At 54.9% G+C, this 18,931-nt stretch overlaps 2 protein-coding genes across 2 annotated transcripts; both read right to left on the bottom strand.

The window, feature by feature from the left end:
- Positions 1–6: 6 nt before the first annotated feature.
- On the bottom strand, positions 7–4,441 carry LOC126652561 (tubulin alpha-4A chain). Its single transcript, XM_050339416.1, has 4 exons — positions 4,338–4,441; positions 2,447–2,669; positions 1,811–1,959; positions 7–1,598 (listed from the first exon to the last, which is right to left on the bottom strand). The coding sequence occupies exons 1-4, from the start codon at positions 4,338–4,340 to the stop codon at positions 627–629; spliced, it is 1,347 nt and encodes a 448-aa protein (XP_050195373.1). The 5' UTR covers positions 4,341–4,441; the 3' UTR covers positions 7–626.
- Positions 4,442–6,114: 1,673 nt separating this feature from the next.
- On the bottom strand, positions 6,115–7,914 carry LOC126652562 (tubulin alpha-4A chain-like). The gene is made up of 3 exons (XM_050339418.1): positions 7,695–7,914; positions 7,407–7,555; positions 6,115–7,221 (listed from the first exon to the last, which is right to left on the bottom strand). The coding sequence occupies exons 1-3, from the start codon at positions 7,873–7,875 to the stop codon at positions 6,250–6,252; spliced, it is 1,302 nt and encodes a 433-aa protein (XP_050195375.1). The 5' UTR covers positions 7,876–7,914; the 3' UTR covers positions 6,115–6,249.
- Positions 7,915–18,931: the final 11,017 nt, after the last annotated feature.

Genomic DNA, 18,931 nt, shown 5'->3' with positions numbered 1-18,931 from the left:
AAGCAGTTTCACAGGGAGCATTCCCCTCCTTTAATCCTCTCACCACACACAGCAGTACAGCAGCCGCGGGGGTTTGAGCCATGCCAGGTGCCTTTGCACAGTGCACCCACTGCACCAGAGAGCCAGGCATGCCCTTTGCCCTGCATTGTGGCCACAGAGGCAGGGGTGCCAGACTGCTCCCACTGCTTCAACCACTATCCTTCCAGATGAGCCTGCCTTCCTCAGCCTGCACATGGGGAGAAGACCCACCAGCTGCCAAACTTTTCCTGCTCAGACTAAATCTGCTCCCCTGATCTCCAGGGTACAACATGGGGCCATACATCACATGAGGAAGCAGTACCCACCACTGACTGGAGCAGTGGGGGGGGTGGGATGTGTGCCACAGCCCCGGGGACTGGACCCCAGGGCTATTACCTACATAGGAAGCAAGCCAGAGTTGGAGCAGAGCACTGGGAGGAAGCATAGCATCACCAGTACCAGGGCTGAAGCACTCACCACGCACCTGACCTGGCAAGAATACAGCTGGGGGGATAGTGGGAGACACAGAGGCTCTGAAATGGTTTATTGCAAAGGGTTTCTGCAGATAACATTGGGAAGGAGCATGGTCCTTTTTGGCTGAGGCTTTTCTACTCCTCGCCCTCCTCTTCATCCTCATAGGAGTCCAGGCCCACCTCCTCATAATCCTTCTCCAGAGCGGCCATGTCTTCCCGTGCCTCAGAGAACTCGCCTTCCTCCATGCCCTCGCCCACGTACCAGTGCACAAAGGCACGCTTGGCGTACATCAGGTCGAACTTGTGGTCCAGGCGAGCCCAGGCCTCGGCGATGGCCGTGGTGTTGCTCAGCATGCAGACGGCGCGCTGCACCTTGGCCAGGTCGCCCCCTGGCACCACCGTGGGAGGCTGGTAGTTGATGCCCACCTTGAAGCCCGTGGGGCACCAGTCCACAAACTGGATGCTGCGCTTGGTCTTGATGGTGGCAATGGCGGCGTTGACGTCCTTGGGCACCACGTCCCCGCGGTACAGCAGGCAGCAGGCCATGTACTTGCCATGGCGAGGGTCACACTTCACCATCTGGTTGGCTGGCTCGAAGCAGGCGTTGGTGATCTCGGCCACTGACAGCTGCTCATGATAAGCCTTCTCTGCAGAGATGACAGGGGCATAAGTGGCCAGCGGGAAGTGGATGCGAGGGTAGGGCACCAGGTTGGTCTGGAACTCGGTCAGATCGACATTCAGGGCTCCATCGAACCTCAGTGATGCTGTGATGGATGAGACAATCTGACTGATGAGTCTATTCAAGTTGGTGTAGGTTGGGCGCTCGATGTCCAGGTTCCTGCGGCAGATGTCATAGATGGCCTCGTTGTCCACCATGAAAGCACAGTCCGAGTGCTCCAGGGTAGTGTGTGTGGTGAGGATGGAGTTGTAGGGCTCTACCACAGCGGTGGAGACTTGTGGTGCAGGGTAGATGGAGAACTCCAGCTTGGACTTCTTGCCGTAGTCAACAGAGAGTCGTTCCATCAAGAGGGAGGTGAACCCAGAGCCAGTGCCACCTCCAAAGCTGTGAAACACAAGGAATCCCTGAAGTCCTGTGCACTGGTCAGCCTGCAGAGAGAGATGCACGAGATTGTTCTGAGATGCATTTCTTTGTGAAGGCCTGACTATTCAGAAGTCCCTTCAGGACCTGGTCCATCCTTGCCTTGGGCAGCTGCAGATCCCTCCCAGGATGCAGCAGGGCTTGCAGTGTGCTCTGAGCCCCAGTGGGATGGTGGATCCTACGCGTCAGGAGGACAGGTCCCCTCCCCGAGGTCACTTACCAGCTTCCGGATCCTGTCCAGCACTTGGTCAATGATCTCTTTGCCAATAGTGTAGTGCCCACGGGCGTAGTTGTTGGCAGCATCCTCCTTGCCAGTGATCAGCTGCTCAGGGTGGAAGAGCTGGCGGTAGACTCCTCCCCGAACCTCATCTAGGAGAGAAGAGGGGCAGGTTGAGCCCAGTGGAGGCAGCTGGTTTGAGCCATCCGCCGAGCAGAGTGGGTGCCAGCAGCTATCCCTCACCTTGGCTCTGCCTGCCACTGCCATGGCCAAAGACCCACACGTCAGCAAAGCCAACAGCAGTGTCAGATTTCTTTGGCAGGAGGAGGTGGCTGCCACCTCCCTGCGCAGCTCAGGTTCTCCCACCCATCCGGAGCTCCCTGCCCACAAGCACAGCAGGAGCTGCTGTGCCGGTTGGGCTGGTTTCTCTCTGTGCACATGTGGTACAAGCACCGCTGCCTCTAGGACACTTTAAGAACAAAAGCAGGTGCTCAGGTTTGTGGCTTCTCCTGGGGAAAAAGAAGGGCCCTCAGGTTGAACCCAGTGCAGGATGTTGTCAGCAGAGCATGAGCACCGGACACCTGCTGCCTGCTACCCACCCATGGGGGCACCCCAGGCTGTGTGATCTCCAGCACTCACCTATCACAGTGGGCTCCAGGTCCACAAAGATGGCCCGTGGGACATGCTTCCCAGCCCCGGTCTCACAGAAGAAGGTGGTGAAGGAGTCGTCCCCTCCGCCAATGGTTTTGTCACTGGGCATCTGCCCGTCGGGCTGGATGCCGTGCTCCAGGCAGTACAGCTCCCAGCAGGTGTTGCCCATCTGGACGCCGGCCTGGCCGACGTGGACGGAGATGCACTCGCGCTGGGGAGGGGGAGGCAGGGTCAAATCCTGGCACAGTTCTGTTCTGCCTGTCCTAGGGAGCGCTGTGGCTGGTGCCAGAGTGCCACAGAGTCACCCATACACGACTTACTCTGGTTAGTGACCCCCGAGAGCATGTTTTCCTTTGGGTCACTTCCTGCGTGCCCCTGAGGGGCCCCATATGTCTGTCATTGCCCTCAGCCATGCACAGACACCATGCTGGGTCAAGAGCCAGCTCTGGCATCCCTCTTGCCCTGCCCTTGCTGGGGGCCACCAGCACAACAGAATCTGGCCAGGCCTGTCCTCCCGCAGCATGGGGAGCAGAGCCTGGTCTGGTTTCCCTGCTCCAGCCACTTTGCCAGGGTCCCTGGCAGACCCAGCCCCTTCCCCTGCCACAGCAGTCCAGTGAGGCAATGAGTTGACAGGGGCACACATTTAACCCATTAGTGCAACCAGCACGAGGGAACTGCCCAGCCTGCTGTTCCAGAGCCAGATAAACCCTCAGTTTTCTGGGGTGAGTGGCCTTGGGGAGGTTGGGCAAGGGTGGTTGGTGGCAGGTGGCAGCCAGGTGAGGGCTGGCAGTGAAGCCCAGCAGTTTCTGAGGCAGCATAGAGACTCCCTAGTCCCAACCCTGTGCTGCAAAACCTGTGTTGGCAGAGGTGCTGGGGAGCAGGCTGTGAACTGGAGATGTACCTTGTGCACTCCTATACCTATTAGGTTTAGGCCTGCTCTGCTACCCTGGCATCCCTCTTCTGCTGCCCCTGGCACCCTTAGTCCTCTACCCCTGGCAACCCACCTCTGCTAGCCCTAGCATCCCTGTTTCATTACTCCCGGCATCCCCACTTCCCCTGGCGGGACACCCCGACTCAGCTTGGGGGTCCTGGAGCATTTCGCTCCTGCTTTCCCCAACTGCACAGTGCCCTGAGCTGTGATGGAGTCCGTGTGCAGGTTCAGCGCCGGAGTAGGACAAGGGCTCCTGCCTCCTGCGGGAGGGCCAGGAGCAGCCCCAGCCGCCGGGAGGAAGGGAGGGCAGTCCGGGGCAGGGTCCCCGGCAGAGCCTGGTCAGCACTGCGGCGGGGAGGGTAGGGCGCTGCGCCTCCTGGCACGGCCCCGGCCCACTCCCGAGTCGCTAAATATAGACAGCCCCGGCCCCGGGCGAGGGTAGCGGCGACTGCCCGCTTCGGAGAGCGACCCCGGCCCACTCTGGCGCTATCAGACCCCAGTGGGACGGGACTGGAGGGACGAGACCCCTACACCCGCGCCCCGCCACCAGCCCCGACGGGGCGCCCGCTGCCGTGGGGGGAGCCCCGCCGAGCGCCCAGCTCCGGTCCCCGGAGCCCGGCTGGCGCCTCCACTCCCAGCAGCTGTCCCTGTCCGTCCCCCGCCACCGCTCCCCACCGGAGAGGTCACCCCCCCATCCCCAGGGCCCTCCCCGCTGCGGCAGCGGGGGGAGGGCAATCACCCCGGCATCGGCGGTGGGGGGAGCGGGCGGGGGGGCACGGCTGCCCCCGGGCAGGGGCCGGCAGGGCTGCTCAAGGTCACAGCGGGGAAGGAGGGGGCGCGTCGCGGCCGCTCCGCCGGGCACGGTGCTGCGGGGAGGCTGCGGGGGCACTGCCGGGGGGCTGCCGGGCGCCCTCCCAGCCGCCGTGCCCCACGCCGGCCCACACTCACCATGTTGCGGCGGGGGGCGCGGGCTGTCCCGGTTGCTCGGTGCTGCGGGGCTCGGCGCGGAGCTGCGGCTGCTGCAATCCCCGCCGCAGCGCTCTCTTATAGGGGGGAGGGGCTTGCTGTCGCCGCGCCCCCTTTTTTTGGGTACGCTTGCATGCGAAGGGGGAGTACCACTTCGGGGTCCGCGGGAACCTGGCGGTGTCTTCCTGGCTGCGGAGGAACCCCGAGGTGCGGGGGCCGGGGCTGTTCCCCCTTCTCTGCCGGGAGGAAAGCGGGGACACCCGGCCAGGCTGCGGGCAGAAGACTTGGGGACCAACCCCCAGGGGTGAGCGGTGGTGCTCACCCACCAGCACCGGAACCCGAGCAGGTAGAGCAGCCCCTAACCTGCTCTGTCACCAGCTTCCCCCTGGGATATGGGGACACCCTGAGACCACTTGGGCCTCTAGAACAGGAGAAATAAGGAGAAACATGATACAGACACACATCAGACTCTGGAGCTCAGGGTACCTCCAAACCTCCCTTTGCCATCAATACTCTGGAAGTCTCCAGCCAAGGTTTGCCCTTCTCTCCTGATGGGGACAAACACTCAGTTCTGCACAACCCTGTGAGGCTGCAGATCTGCATGACAAATCTGGGCTGCCAAAAAAGGGTCATTGCAGACTGCTTGCTGTTAATAACTTGTGACTACATTCAGAGCAGCAGCTCTGTTTGAGCCCTGGCCAGCACGGCCACCCCTGCCAGGGCCGAGGATGATCCTGATGCTGAGGATGCCTGGACCACCAGCCTTGCATGCTGTCTGCCAGGGCCTGGGCTCACACAGATACCCCTCCCTGGACATGGGGATGGCTGGGGCTCAGCAGCATACCAGGAGTAGCACACCAGGGACATTGCTGTGTCTCCCTCGGAGTCCAGGTCAGAGGTGTAGAAAATAGTAATAGGATGCAATTCCAACTCCTTCGTCCTTTTGGTTGCAGAATCAGATCTCTGTGAATATCCAGGGAGTTATCTGTGATGGAATTACTCCTGGAGGAGCAGGTTCCATCCTTTCTCCACACTCAGACCTCAGTAAAGAGTGGATCAGAGCAGCACCTGGTGTGAGGGGCAGCAACTCCTGCCCTGGCACAGCAGCAGGCACCACTCAGTCTGAGCCCAGTGCTCTGGTCACAGACGTGCAGAGCAGTGCCAGCAGCCCTGCACAGTGGGATGAGTGCCTGGCTGCGCTCCAGCAGCTGGGGGTGGCTCCCACTCCCCCTCCAGCTGACACGGGTGCATGTCGGGAGGAGAAGGGCAGGGGAGGACAGCCCCCGTGGGTCAATATAGCTGTAGCATTAGTGGTAAGCAGGGAAAATTAATCTCTGGAAGCAGCATGCTGGATAATGGGTAACAGAAATCTCCAGTTTGCAGCTGGAGCCAGGAGCTGATGCTGGGACTACTCACCAACAGGCAGGGCAGTGAGACTCAGAATGGGGACAATGCAGAAGATGATCTGGGGCAGGTAGAGTGGGGCTACGTGCCCCAGGGGGATGGCAGAGCACAGGCAGAGCAGGGCAGACAGAGGTAATCCCAGATGGAACACCCCATGCCTGAGTTAGGTGCTTCTCCTATCACATCAACAGCACTCTTCTGGATCCCTTTGATGGACATGCTTGGGCACTGCCCCAGAGCCTGCCATGTGTCCTGGCCATATCCCTCTGATATGGGGCTCTTATCTACGTGAGGAGGCAGAGCTGGGCAGAGCGCCAGGAGGAAGCATAGTGGCACCAGTACCAGGGCTGAAGCACTCACCACACACCTGACCTGGCAAGAATACAGCTGGGGGACAGTGGGAGACACAGAGGCTCTGAAATGGTTTATTGCAAAGGGTTTCTGCAGATAACATTGGGAAGGAGCATGGTCCTTTTTGGCTGAGGCTTTTCTATTCCTCACCCTCGTCTTCATCCTCATAGGAGTCCAGGCCCACCTCCTCATAATCCTTCTCCAGAGCGGCCATGTCTTCCCGTGCCTCAGAGAACTCGCCTTCCTCCATGCCCTCGCCCACGTACCAGTGCACAAAGGCGCGCTTGGCGTACATCAGGTCGAACTTGTGGTCCAGGCGAGCCCAGGCCTCGGCGATGGCCGTGGTGTTGCTCAGCATGCAGACGGCGCGCTGCACCTTGGCCAGGTCGCCCCCTGGCACCACCGTGGGAGGCTGGTAGTTGATGCCCACCTTGAAGCCCGTGGGGCACCAGTCCACAAACTGGATGCTGCGCTTGGTCTTGATGGTGGCAATGGCGGCGTTGACGTCCTTGGGCACCACGTCCCCGCGGTACAGCAGGCAGCAGGCCATGTACTTGCCATGGCGAGGGTCACACTTCACCATCTGGTTGGCTGGCTCGAAGCAGGAGTTGGTGATCTCGGCCACTGACAGCTGCTCATGATAAGCTCTCTCAGCTGAAACCACAGGAGCATAAGTGGCCAGTGGGAAGTGGATGCGAGGGTAGGGCACCAGGTTGGTCTGGAACTCGGTCAGATCAACATTCAGGGCTCCATCGAACCTCAGTGATGCTGTGATGGATGAGACAACCTGGCTGATGAGTCTATTCAGGTTGGTGTAGGTTGGGCGCTCGATGTCCAGGTTCCTGCGGCAGATGTCATAGATGGCCTCGTTGTCCACCATGAAAGCACAGTCTGAATGCTCCAATGTGCTGTGTGTGGTGAGGATGGAGTTGTAGGGCTCTACCACAGCAGTGGAGACTTGTGGTGCAGGGTAGATGGAGAACTCCAGCTTGGACTTCTTGCCGTAGTCAACAGAGAGTCGTTCCATCAAGAGGGAGGTGAACCCAGAGCCAGTGCCACCTCCAAAACTACGAAACACAAGGAATCCCTGGAGTCCTGTGCACTGGTCAGCCTGCAGAGAGAGACAAGTAAGGTTTCTCCAAGCACTGACTTGGGTGGAGGGAAGTTTCAAACTTTTGCTTGGGTAGTTGCAGATTCCTCCCAGGGTATTGAGGAGCTCACCCCCTACTCCCATCCCCCAAAGGATGGTGGATCCCACCAGTCAGGGAGACATGTCCCCTCCCCGAGGTCACTTACCAGCTTCCGGATCCTGTCCAGCACTTGGTCAATGATCTCTTTGCCAATAGTGTAGTGCCCACGGGCATAGTTGTTGGCAGCATCCTCCTTGCCAGTGATCATTTGTTCAGGGTGGAAGAGCTGGCGGTAGACTCCTCCCCGAACCTCATCTAGGAGACATTGGCACAATGACAGAGATTTTCTAACTGGGCCTGGGGAAAGGTGGCAGGAGCCACTCTAGGAAGTGTCCTGTAGTGGGTTGTTCACAGAAATAATGACCACTGCCACTGTCCAGTAGGGTACACTCACCAATCACAGTGGGCTCCAGGTCCACAAAGATGGCCCGTGGGACATGCTTCCCAGCCCCGGTCTCACAGAAGAAGGTGGTGAAGGAGTCGTCCCCTCCGCCAATGGTTTTGTCACTGGGCATCTGCCCGTCAGGCTGGATGCCGTGCTCCAGGCAGTACAGCTCCCAGCAGGTGTTGCCCATCTGGACGCCGGCCTGGCCGACGTGGACGGAGATGCACTCGCGCTGGGGAGGGGGAGGCAGGGTCAGATCCAGCAGAGACCAGAAATGCAATCACTACAAGTGCTGCACAGCCCAGACGGGGCAGCCTGGGCCCTTGTCAGCTTGAGCAAGGGACACTGCCCTGGTGCCTCGGTGTCCTGTGTCCATCCCAATCAACTGTGGTCTCCCAGTTCTGGTGTTCTGCCTCTCATCACTGCACTGACCACCTCACTGGCCCAGGGAGATGGAGACCCATCTGCTGGAGCCCAGGACACCAGGCCACCCATTCCCTGAACTGCCCCCACCCACAGCCCTGGAAAGTATCCCGTGAGCATCTTCCCCATTGTACAAACATCCACGTGGCTTAAGGGCTGGGGCCCTGCATCAGCTGGCACAGCCCCTGTTGCTATTCCAACAACAGGACTGGAGGCTGAGATGGCAGAGCACCACCCAGGCACTGGGAGCTGAGGAGGTGACGGCACTGAGGATGGGTGCCCAGCAAGGGTGGGGATTTGCAGCCATGAATGGTTGCCATGTTCTGAAGCTCAGCTTCCCTAAATTAGCTCTGGAGGAGGAGGAAGCATTAGCTGCTCTTCTGAACTGAACTGAAGGGCTGAGCAGGGAGGGTCACCTAGATCACAATTTTGAGGGCAGCCTCAGGTTCATCAGGAGAAGACAGGCTAAGGAGGGCCCTGCAGCCTCACTCCTTTCAGGTGAGGCACCCCAGGCCCTGCAGTCCTTTGAACAAGAACCAAAATATTCAGCGCCTTAGACCTGCTGTTGCCAAGGATTTGGATGCGTCATCAGGCACAACTGAGGCAGAGGAGCATCGAAATCAAACCGGATTTCCAGAGCCATGAGTGCCCCAGTGTGAGTCAGCTGGCAGGAAGCCGGTGGAACCAGCCATTTTGCACTCAGGAGCAGGGCAGTGACTGCCGAGGAAGTTACACAGGATGCAGCAAGTCCTGGCTCTCTGCATCTAGAGTGCTTTCAGTGCTGCATTTCAGAGGCAGCAGTGACAGTGAGGAATGACAGAAAAATTAGCCCTTGATACCTGTGGTGAGAGGCAGAAGCCCATCTTCCCACCTTTCCCAAAGTTGATGTGCAAGGAGCAGCAAAGCAGTACCCTGCTTATCCCTCCCAGCAGGTCCATAAAGGTTGTGTAATACAGGGAGCCAAGGGTAAGTCCTGAGGACTTAAGTCCTGAGGTAAGTCCTCCAGGATCCTCTACAGAAGGACACAGAAAACACTTGGCACAGCTGCAAGCACCTCAAGAAAGAAAAGGTGAGAAAGGACTCCTTCCTGGCCAAGGACCTTGCAAATCAGCGTGGGGCTGCAGAGGGTTGTGCTGCTCACTGCACTTCATCCCACCAACATGCAGCAGCCAGGACTGGCTCTGTGGGACCCAGCACTGATAGCAGGGTGGGCAGAGCCCAGCAAGAAGCAGTGCTGGTCACCAGCCAGAATACTGCCTTCTTCCCGGCAAGGTCTGGCACAGGAAGCTGGGAGCATGGACCTGCAGGACAGCAGGCAGAGTGCCTAGGGAACCTTGGGGCCGGGATGCTCTCCAGGGCATATGGAGAGCTCAGGAGACAGAGCTCACCCTAGAACCAGAGCAGCAGGGCATCCCGGAAGCCCACCCACAGTGATGCCCACTCTTGGAGCAGGGCAGGGATGAAGGAAGCCACAGCTTCCTGACACGGCTCAGCTGTGGATTGGCAGCGTGGGGGGGTGGGCTCCACGCAGCTGGGGACGGTACCACGGGACAGAACCGACACTATTAAAAGTCGGAAAGGAAAGTGCGGTGAGGGAGTCTGTCCGAGCGTCGGTCTCCAAACCCGGCAGGGCTCGTAGGGGGCCTCCTTGCCTCGAGTACAAGGGGATGCTCAAAGGACGGAGGCTGCTGAGAGCCAGGGAGGGAGCAGCTCAGAAAGTGACTGAAGGCAGGTAAAGGCAGGACAAGCAAGGCTGGCACTCCTGCTGGCAAGCTGTCCGCACCTCTGGGCTCCCGGCAGAGCCCTCCCGGGAAGCCACGGGGACCGCAGCCCGCTCCGAGGAGGGCCCCGGCGGGGTTCCCTCGCTCCCGGGAGCACTCGCGGGACCAAAGGGGGGGCGCAGCGGGGGCCGGCACTCACCATGATGCCGCCGCTGCCGCACGACCTGCCTGTCCCCGGGCTGCCGCAGCTCCGCACCCCGGGACAGCGGCGCCGCCGCCGCCCTTATACCGGGGGCGTCACCGGCGCTCCGGGGCGGGCTGCCCCGCCCGAGACGGCCCCACACGCTTGCATAGATTTGCGAGCACTGCTCATATTTGCATAGATTTGCATAGATGGGGCTGTGCTGCCCGGCAGCCGGCGGGGTGCATAGATGAGGCCATCGGGGAGCAGCATCCCCTGACCAGAGGACAGGAGACCCGGGGATCCCCTCGAGGAAAGGGCCATAAATGTTGTCCCTGCTACGCTTGCTGGTCTTGGTAGAGGGGTTTCTGTTGAGGAGCAGAGATGGCACCTTCCAGCTTAGTGCTCTATTGGCCACCATCCAGGCACTAACCCAGAGAGAGTTTATGAGCTGCGGCAGGAAAGCCAAGAAAGAACCTGGCCCAGGTCTTCCCTCCTGGTGGGTGTAGGTGCTGATGTGATCCTGGACAAGCACAGAGCCAGGTCTCTGCCAGCCACCCAAAGCCTCCAAAAAACATCTGGGAGAATTTCTGGAGGAAGCACGGGCAGAGGAAACTCTTCAGAGATGAGAACAAGCTTTCCTGACCTCTTTGGAGATCAGTGGGGGGAAAAAAGCAGGAAACCTCTCTCCTGTCCTTTGTATCAAACCCCTCAAGGACTGTTGTATCCCCAGGCTGTGTCTGAAAGCCCTACCTGCCAAAGGGCTTCTTCTCCAGCCTGGTTCTGCATTGCCTCCACGGTATTGATACGATTTCACAAAGCTTTATCAAAGGAATGGTGCAGGTATGGAAAGAGCTTGAAGCACTTCGGATGGGGTTTATTGGAGCCTGCAGTGACTTCACTGATGTCTGGCTTTACTACAATGAATAACATGTCCTACGCCTCCAAAATGCTCACAGCATCCACTGTGGTGCAGAACCAGTCCTGCCTCTGCCTGAGCGCTGTGACTTAATGAGTTTTCACTGAAAGTTGCTGTCATCTCTCAGCTTGATCTGAAAGTTGAAAGCTGGACCTAAATTATCCACCCACAATGGCCTTTCTTTGTGCCTGAGTCACCTGGAAAGTGTCACCTTCACTGATGAGCATGTGTAAAGTGACTGAAAGCAAGAGTACTGCTGAGAAGCCTGTGTTGGTGTCTAAGCAACACATTTTTGAGACCTGCAGAAATGGCTGAGCCAAAGGATCAGAATGGGTTTAATCAAGCTGGTGGGAAAAGGTTGAGGTTTTTTTCCACAGAGGTGCCCCAGGTTGTGAGTGCTGCTGAACATGCACAGGATGCTGTTGTGACTAGATAACTCTAGAAATGCCTCCCCCTGGTATAAATGTCCTTTGAGTGACCTCAGAGATCACTAGATAATGCAGACCATGCTGATGCAGACAGTCCATGAGAGTGAGAGAGTAATTGGCAGCACTGAGGCATCAAAATTTGAACCCAGATGTTAAGTGGAGTGAAAAGAAGTGATGGTATCATCTTTCTCTATGAAAATCATTGCCAAGGTGTTAATTGAAATGCATAGTGGACGTCAAGGCATCACTTCTGACTGGGTGTGTCCTAGCACCCTCCTTAATTATACACTGCCAATTAATTCTGGGGCATTTTTAACACAATGCTTTGCAGTAGTGGTTGGAAGCACAAGTGTTGAGCTAGGCAGCAAGCAGCATCTCAGGTGGCCACACAGCTTGCAGCCATGGCTTATGCGTGAATGCTTGTGCAGTTCACCCAAATTCTGAACACTTGTATGACAATCTAGGGGCGCCTGGGGTTGTAAAATGATGTTATACTTCTCCAGGAAATGCCTGGAACTGTTTACATACCATTCTGGTAGAGAGCTGAGGGTGAAATATCCTTGGTTGGTTGTTGCTGCAATTGCATGTTCCACAGTGAAAATACCCACTCAGATGCTGTTTTGTTGGACAATCAGAGCAGCACTGACTGACAAGAGAGCCATGAGTCATTTGGAGCTGTGCATCCCCATGTGCCTCTGATCTGAAACGTCCAAACAGATGTCTAAGCTTTTCTGAAATGCTTAAGAACATCTGGCTAAATCCAGGGAGCACCAATCGTCTGCATCTTGTCAGTGCCTAACTGTTCATCAGCCTGAGAGATGCTGGTAGCAGCAGCCTGCAAGCACACAGCAGAGGCTGAGTTCGCTCTGTCTGAATTTGTCCTGAGGCAACCCCTCTCTTACAGAGATGTAACCCACACGTCTAAGAAGACCCTACAAATGTTTTCAGACCATATCAGAAATCAAAAGATTGCTAGAATTGCTCAGGAAACATTTTCATCATTGTGCAGAACATGGTTGGACTCTGCATCGGCAACCAGAGAGGTACAAAAAGCAAGCAAGGCAAATTCTAGGCTATAGAGTCAGAATTCAACCATCTCTTTATTGAAGGATGGGAAAACCAGATTGAAGATACCCCAGGGGCAGAGCCCTGCCCACTGCAGGGGAAAGCCCCTACTTGCTACTCTCGGGAACCAGCCAGATCTTGACAGGTACCTGCTGGTACAGGAACCCCTGTCAGCACAGGTTGCATTTACCCAAACAAAGCCTCTCACATAGCTGTCTTCCAGAAGTATGTTAAAGACTGCCACACCCAAAGCACCCAGAGCTGAAACTGGGGAGGAGATGGGTTCAGAGCCCGGCCTGGTACCTCCCATCCACACCCCAGTTCCCTGCATTCTCTGCTGAGGAAAGCCCAAACTATTGTTCCAACTTTTCAGATTTCAGTTCCACCCAGCCTGTTCCAGGCAGAGCAAACAGTGTCACAGGGCAGTTTGGGGACATGGCTTTCTTGGGAAGGTAGAAGAGAGCACAGCTGTGCTGTGGGTCTGGCATGGAAGCCCAGTGCCTTCCACTTTAAACCCAGCATTTACAGCAAACACGAAATGATGAGGGGTGTTTCAGGAATAGGGCCCCTCTCTGCGTCTTTAACCTCAGCTGGGAGCTTCACAAAGACATTGCATCCGTGCTTGCCCTGCTTACCCCTCACTCCATCCTTGCGCAGTTGCTGTGCTTATAATCCTCTTAGCAGCATGGTCAGGTGGGGAGATAGAGAAGCTGGGTTGTGCCTCCAGCCCATCAGTGCCCCGAGCAGTTTGCTCTCCAGCAGTGGCTGCTCTCTGTTAGTACAAGTCAGACAAACATTGCCTGGTGAAATTAATAGGTCTGCTGAAAGCATGGGGCTTGCATGGGGCAGATATTGCGAGTTCAAACAAGGCCCTTGTGATGCTAACTCCTCCAGCAGGATCCCACTGAGCCATTGTGCAGGGTCCCTAAAGCCCAGCTGGCTCTTGGTGATGGCCCAGAATCACATGTCTGAGCACTGTTGCAGGTCTAATATGGCAGCATTTGGGACATATTTTGCCACCCTGAAAAGTTCTAGCACAGCATGGAGATGGGCAGAAAATGCTCCCTTTGCCATTCCTTAAGATATGCATGCCTTTTCAAGGTCAGAAAGGGCCCTCTGAGTACCTCATCCTTCATCTTGAGAAGGTGGAGATGATCCAGAGATGAGAAACAAGGGTGACTGGAAGGCGAGATGTCATGGGCTACAAAGAAAGGCTGAAGGAAGGGGGACTCCCAGAAGACCAAGCAGAGACTCAATAAAGGTCTTACAATATATTTAAGGTAGATGCAGATAGAAAGAGGATTAACTGTTCTGCATGCTCAGGGAAAGAAGATGCATGTTTAAGGCCTGCTAGCAGTAAGGGTAGTGTAGCAGGATTGCCTTAGGGCCAAGGGATCTTCATCACCAAACATCTTCAATAACCCAAGCGTGGCATTTACTCCTAGAGACCTGCTGGGATGTAGGGCACAGTACTGATCTGACAGAAGTTTTCTCTGGTGGAGCTGAGCAACAGCAGCATAATTGCTGGTTCAGATATAATGAAGTCAATTGTGCAACGCCTGCTGCATTGCCCAGAGCGTGTGCCTCAGTATAGGAACAATAAAGCTAATTCCAGATCTCGCTACAGTCCTAAGCCCTGAATCACAGGGCAAGAGCAGGGAGGCACTCCCAGGGACACAGGCAGTCCTGCTTGCCGAGCCCCAACCTGTGTGGCTAAAAGGGGCTGTTGGACGAGCTGTGACTAGCTCTTTCTCGGGCACAGCAGTCCCGGGTGAGCAGCCTCCCTGGCTCAGAGCCAGCTGCCCTGCCTGCCAGTGTCACCTGCCTTTCCTCATGTCCTGGGAAAGGCAGCTACACACCCACGGGAGCAAAATAAAACCGCAGCTGTCTAATTGCAGTGACTTCATGTCAGAGCTCTGAGCATGCCTGGTGTGAACAATCTGCCTCCAGGCAGGTGACGGAGGGGCTGAGCTTGCTGAGGTGTTCCCCCCGCAACCTGTAGTCTCACGGACTTAGGGAATGCTGGTGTGCGGCATTGATGGGCTGTGTGGAGAGGCCAGTGATGCTTCTCCTCTTCTTCAGCAGCTCTCAGAGCTTGGCAATGGCACAGGTAGTGTATGGATAGCTGGAAACAGAAGTGCAATGAATTCTGCAAGGTTGTGTAATGGTAGGAGCTCCTGGAGGGACAGGGGTTATCCCATCAGGCAGAAGGGCCCTGCATGCCCCAGACAGAAATGTAGGCATGGTGATGTCTTCATCCCCAGCCCTTTAGGCCTTCCTGTCTTACAAGTTCTCAGAATTGCAACAAAGCTGTGGTCAGCTCTGTTGCAATGCCACAGAGCGTGCCCGTGTGAGCTGGCAGTGATGGGGCAAGAGGCAGCCATTGCCTCTCCTGATCCCAGGAGAGCACGTCTCACCCCTGGTCAGCAGATTCACACAGGGCAGCTCTGCAGGTGCACCCACTCATTTGAGGTAGATAAACCACTGCCAGGTGGGCAGTCCAGCATCCACTGGGAAAGCAAACAATTCCTGGCAAGGGAGTGTCTTGCCAATGACTCTGCTCTACCTTGTCCTTTGGAGAGCATTCCATGGCTGGATGAATATCTGTAAGGGGTTTTTTGCACGTGAAAGTTGGTGGTATATAATGCAAACATTTTGTTGGCCTGAGGACACCAATATCAGAACTGCACATGGAGAAACTAGCCTGGAGCGCAGGGGATTGCTGTAGGGTTGTTAAAAGTGGAAAGGAGATGCTGGCATGTGGCCAAGTGCCGGTGGATGTCAAAGGGAAACAGTTAATGCGATAAAAGATGCATTTAATAACTCAGCTGGGTAATGGCTCCCAGGGTGCTCCTGCCCAGAGCTGTTTCTGTGCAGAGAGAATGTAGTATTTAGAAACCAGGGCTGTCCTCACTGCTCCTCCCAGAGCCTGAGTGCTGGGAGCAAGTGGCCTCAGGTTACTGGGCTGAGAGCTCATGTTTAATGAGCTTCTTGAGGATGCCTGGCTCAAACACGTATCTGAGAGCTTCCTAGCAGAGTTAAGTCAGATGATAAGAAGCTGTGCATGTGAAATAACAGCTATTTGGCAGAATTTCTCTCTTGCAAGATCTTAGGAGCCCCAGTCTGCTGAACTTTCATGCCTAACGTGGTTCTCCTCATTAGGACAAGGCATCTACAAGCACCCTGTACACAGCGGGGCTGCTGTGCCCTTCCCTGAGATGGCACGGCTTGGACAGCGTGGTTCTCATTCTGCCACTTAATAGCCCATCATTGGACACATCTAGCAGGGGCTTTACCACCTCCTAGGCAGGAGGATGCACAGTCTGGGAAGAGCCAGACACCAAGGACTCCTGCATGTCTTGGGTCACCCTCAGCATCCTTACCAGGTGCTGATTAACATGGAAGATCCTCTTGTAAAACAAGCCTGGTTTCAATTCTTGAGACAACAGGTCTGCTCAGGAGAAAAGTAACCGGCTTGCTGTGAGGACGGTGTCCTGGGAAGTGAGCAGCACTGTCAGTGTGGTGCCTAGTGAGGCAGCCTGGGGAACCCAAGTGCTGGTTGACAACAGTGAATCATCAGTTAGGAGCTGCTGGGCTTCTGCAGGGATTTGTGCCAGGCACCACAGGCTTTGGTTATTTAATCAGTCTTAAAATGAAACCCAGACCGCTGCTGATAAAGTGTGAGTGTGGTAAGTGGGTGTGCAGAGTAATAAATGACAAGACTGCCCCTTCCTACAAATTCTTAAAGGAATTACTAAAAGTAAATTTTGCTGCAATGTAGCCTTTTAATCAGGGAATTCTAAACCATCCCTGAGAGTTAATCATCCTCTTCACTAGCTACTACCCCACCAAGCTTAGCATTATCCCAAATTGTTCGTAGTAAACATTTCTTATCAGTGTGGGCCTTGCACCCACTCCTGGGGATCCCCCTGCAAAGGCCCTCAGCAGTATATCTCCTTGCTAACAAACACACCTTTGCTATTGATCCCTATGGTGCAATGCAGGAATACAAACAGGCTGGCTTGGCATGCTGAGATAAATATTCAGGGCAATACAAAAAGTAGACTGGGAAAGACCAGCAGCAGCAGCTAAGAACTTCCTTCTTTTTTTGGACAGGGAAAACTAATTGTTCTATCCCTCTCTGCAGCAATATTGTGATTTATGCAAATGCCATTATCATTATCTCCTTCCAGCTTCCAAGTGAGGATATAATACCAGCAGTGTTGATCTGAATCAGCCAGACATGTAATCATGTTGCAGGTGCTGATAAGTTTGCATAGCAATACCTGCCTTCCCTGAAATAAGGCTATCAGTACTAAATGCATTTTTCAGTATTTAATTCTCTCCTAATAGAATCAAAATTAATTCTTCTACTATTTTTTGGTTTTGTACTATCAGTACTCTATAGTTTTCTGGATCAACTGGTTTATTTTCTTAATGACTGAGGTGATTTCTGTTCTTCAGTTCTTTGGAATTATCCCAGTTTTCCTATCTCTGTTAAAAATTGCCATCAGCAGCTCAAGAAGACCCTCAGTTACTTCCATTAATGCTCTCAGTGTGGGTCTGTGAATTGAAAATGTTATATTAGCAGACGATGCTTTACGTGCTGGTTTGTTACAGATGGTATCCAAACTGCAGCCTTCTCCATTGCACCCACAGCACTGATTGCACTGTTGCACTGGTATTTAGGCACCAAGGGTTATAGAAAAAAACAGGAGGTTGTTTACTGGCATTCTTTTGTGCTTTTTCTTGTTTTCTTCTCATGTAAATGCATTCTTTTTATCTCCTTTTTTATTTGCCCCTGCTTGGCTTATTTTCTGCCTCTGAGCCATGCCTAGTAGGAAGGGAATGGGCCAAGGCTGGCCATGTAGCTGGAGGGTATGTTGAGGACCAGAAAGCCTGTGACCCCAGTTCTAGCAGGCTCTGTGGAAAATCCTGGCCAAGCCAGATGGACATGAGGGTCTTGGTGCTTGGAAGTGTATGGGCATGGATATGTTGGTGTGCATGAGTGAAATCAGGTTTTGGTTCACAGTAAAATCCCTTCCTGTCCAGTGTCAGCTGCAGATTCTTCTCCCCTCTGCAGCTGAAGGGCTCTCCAGCCTTTGGAGGGGGAGTGTGGTATCAGTCTTTTCATTATCCTTCCTCTCCCATGCCTTGGGATCCAATTCAGACCATGCAGCTTCCAGCCCCACAATGGGTGGGTTTGGGGTGTCCTGCTCCTGTGAACCACAGGGTTATCCAGCCCACCCTGTCACCAACTACATGCCAGGGATAGGGGTGAAACCACACTGCCACGAAGCTCAGCTGCCCCCTGGGCCCGCGCGCCTGCTTATCATGGATAACTTATTTAGTCATGGGCATCTGCCACCTCTGCCAGCCTCTGACTCTGTTGATTTAAAATCTGCAAGCACTTTGGTTTTGCCTGGGTTTTGGCTGGGGCAGCAGCCCCATTGTAATTGCAGGCGAGCACTCCTGCAAGGCAGAGCCTGGGATGCACAGCCTGGGTCTGTCACATTGCTAAATCTGGCCCAAAGTCACCACCCTGCTTGAACGAAAGTCACCCTGACTTTGCTGTTTCTCACTTCTCTGTCCTGCTATGCAAACTAAAAGCAGCTGCATGACTTTGCCTCCCTGGATTCTCCCCAGTGTCTAGAAGGTACAATTCTAGAACAGCCAGCTAGGACAAGAAGTGAATTAGAAAGAGATGGGCAGGTGGTTGAGAGCTTGGCCACTGAGACAAACACCAGGAGCATTAAAAACAGGAAGGTGTGAAGAAATTGACTGTGCAGGGAAGTCAGGGAAGCTGGGCAGGGCTCTTTGGATGAGATAGCAGAACTGAGGGCAAAAGAACAAATGTGGATTTTCAAAATGGGTGCCCTGCTCATGTGAAGTCCTCATCAGCTCCCTGTACTTGAGAATCCCCACCCTGGTGCAGCCCTCTGAGAGGTGACCAAACCCTGTATCTCCCACTGACCCCCTTTCTGGGGGTTGCCCTGACCCTGTGGCATGCCTGGAGATGGGGACAATGGCCATGGCTGCTGCTGACTGTCCTGGGAGCAGGTAGACAGAGGAAGGTGGCACAGAAATGGCACACAGGAACCTGTCTTGCTCTGCTCAGCCCTTTCTTCCTCCATCCCACTGGCTCTGGCTCCTGCTCCTTGCTGCTGCAGCTCCACTGTAAGGAATGGGCACCTTCCCTTGGGGAGCAGGGAGAAGAGGAAGGAAGACATCTGCATGTGATGATGGGAGCAGTGGCCACACGACTTGTTGAGCACTTCACTCCACAGCTCAAAAATTGCCAAGAATACAATCTTGCAGTACATAACTGCCAGTTTTGATGAGGCTGTGAGAAGGTTTGTGTTTTCCTGTGGAAATCAAAAGCAGAAATGTTGTGCAGCATTGAAAAAAACACAAATGTCTTAATTTGTGGTTTGCATAATAATATAGCACAGGTTTATGATGCAATTCTGCTGGCTTCCTGAGAGATTGGGTAAACAGGATAAAATAAT

Source organism: Myiozetetes cayanensis, unplaced genomic scaffold (assembly GCF_022539395.1).
Source record: "Myiozetetes cayanensis isolate MyiCay16 unplaced genomic scaffold, myiCay2020 scf9, whole genome shotgun sequence".
Taxonomy (NCBI): Eukaryota; Metazoa; Chordata; class Aves; order Passeriformes; family Tyrannidae; genus Myiozetetes; species Myiozetetes cayanensis.
Note: the sequence above shows the minus strand (reverse complement) of the source record. Positions and strands in the feature narration are given on the sequence as shown.

Bases quoted from the DNA above. Each gene is read 5' to 3' on its own strand.
- LOC126652561 (XM_050339416.1), bottom strand. The intron at 1,960-2,446 runs GTGAGTGCTGGA...CTTCTCTCCTAG, and splicing joins CCTGGAGCCCACTGTGATAG to ATGAGGTTCGGGGAGGAGTC. The intron at 1,599-1,810 runs GTAAGTGACCTC...CTCTCTCTGCAG, and splicing joins TGGACAGGATCCGGAAGCTG to GCTGACCAGTGCACAGGACT.
- LOC126652562 (XM_050339418.1), bottom strand. From the start codon at position 7,875: ATGGGCAACACCTGCTGGGAGCTGTACTGCCTGGAGCACGGCATCCAG. The intron at 7,556-7,694 runs GTGAGTGTACCC...AATGTCTCCTAG, and splicing joins CCTGGAGCCCACTGTGATTG to ATGAGGTTCGGGGAGGAGTC. The intron at 7,222-7,406 runs GTAAGTGACCTC...CTCTCTCTGCAG, and splicing joins TGGACAGGATCCGGAAGCTG to GCTGACCAGTGCACAGGACT.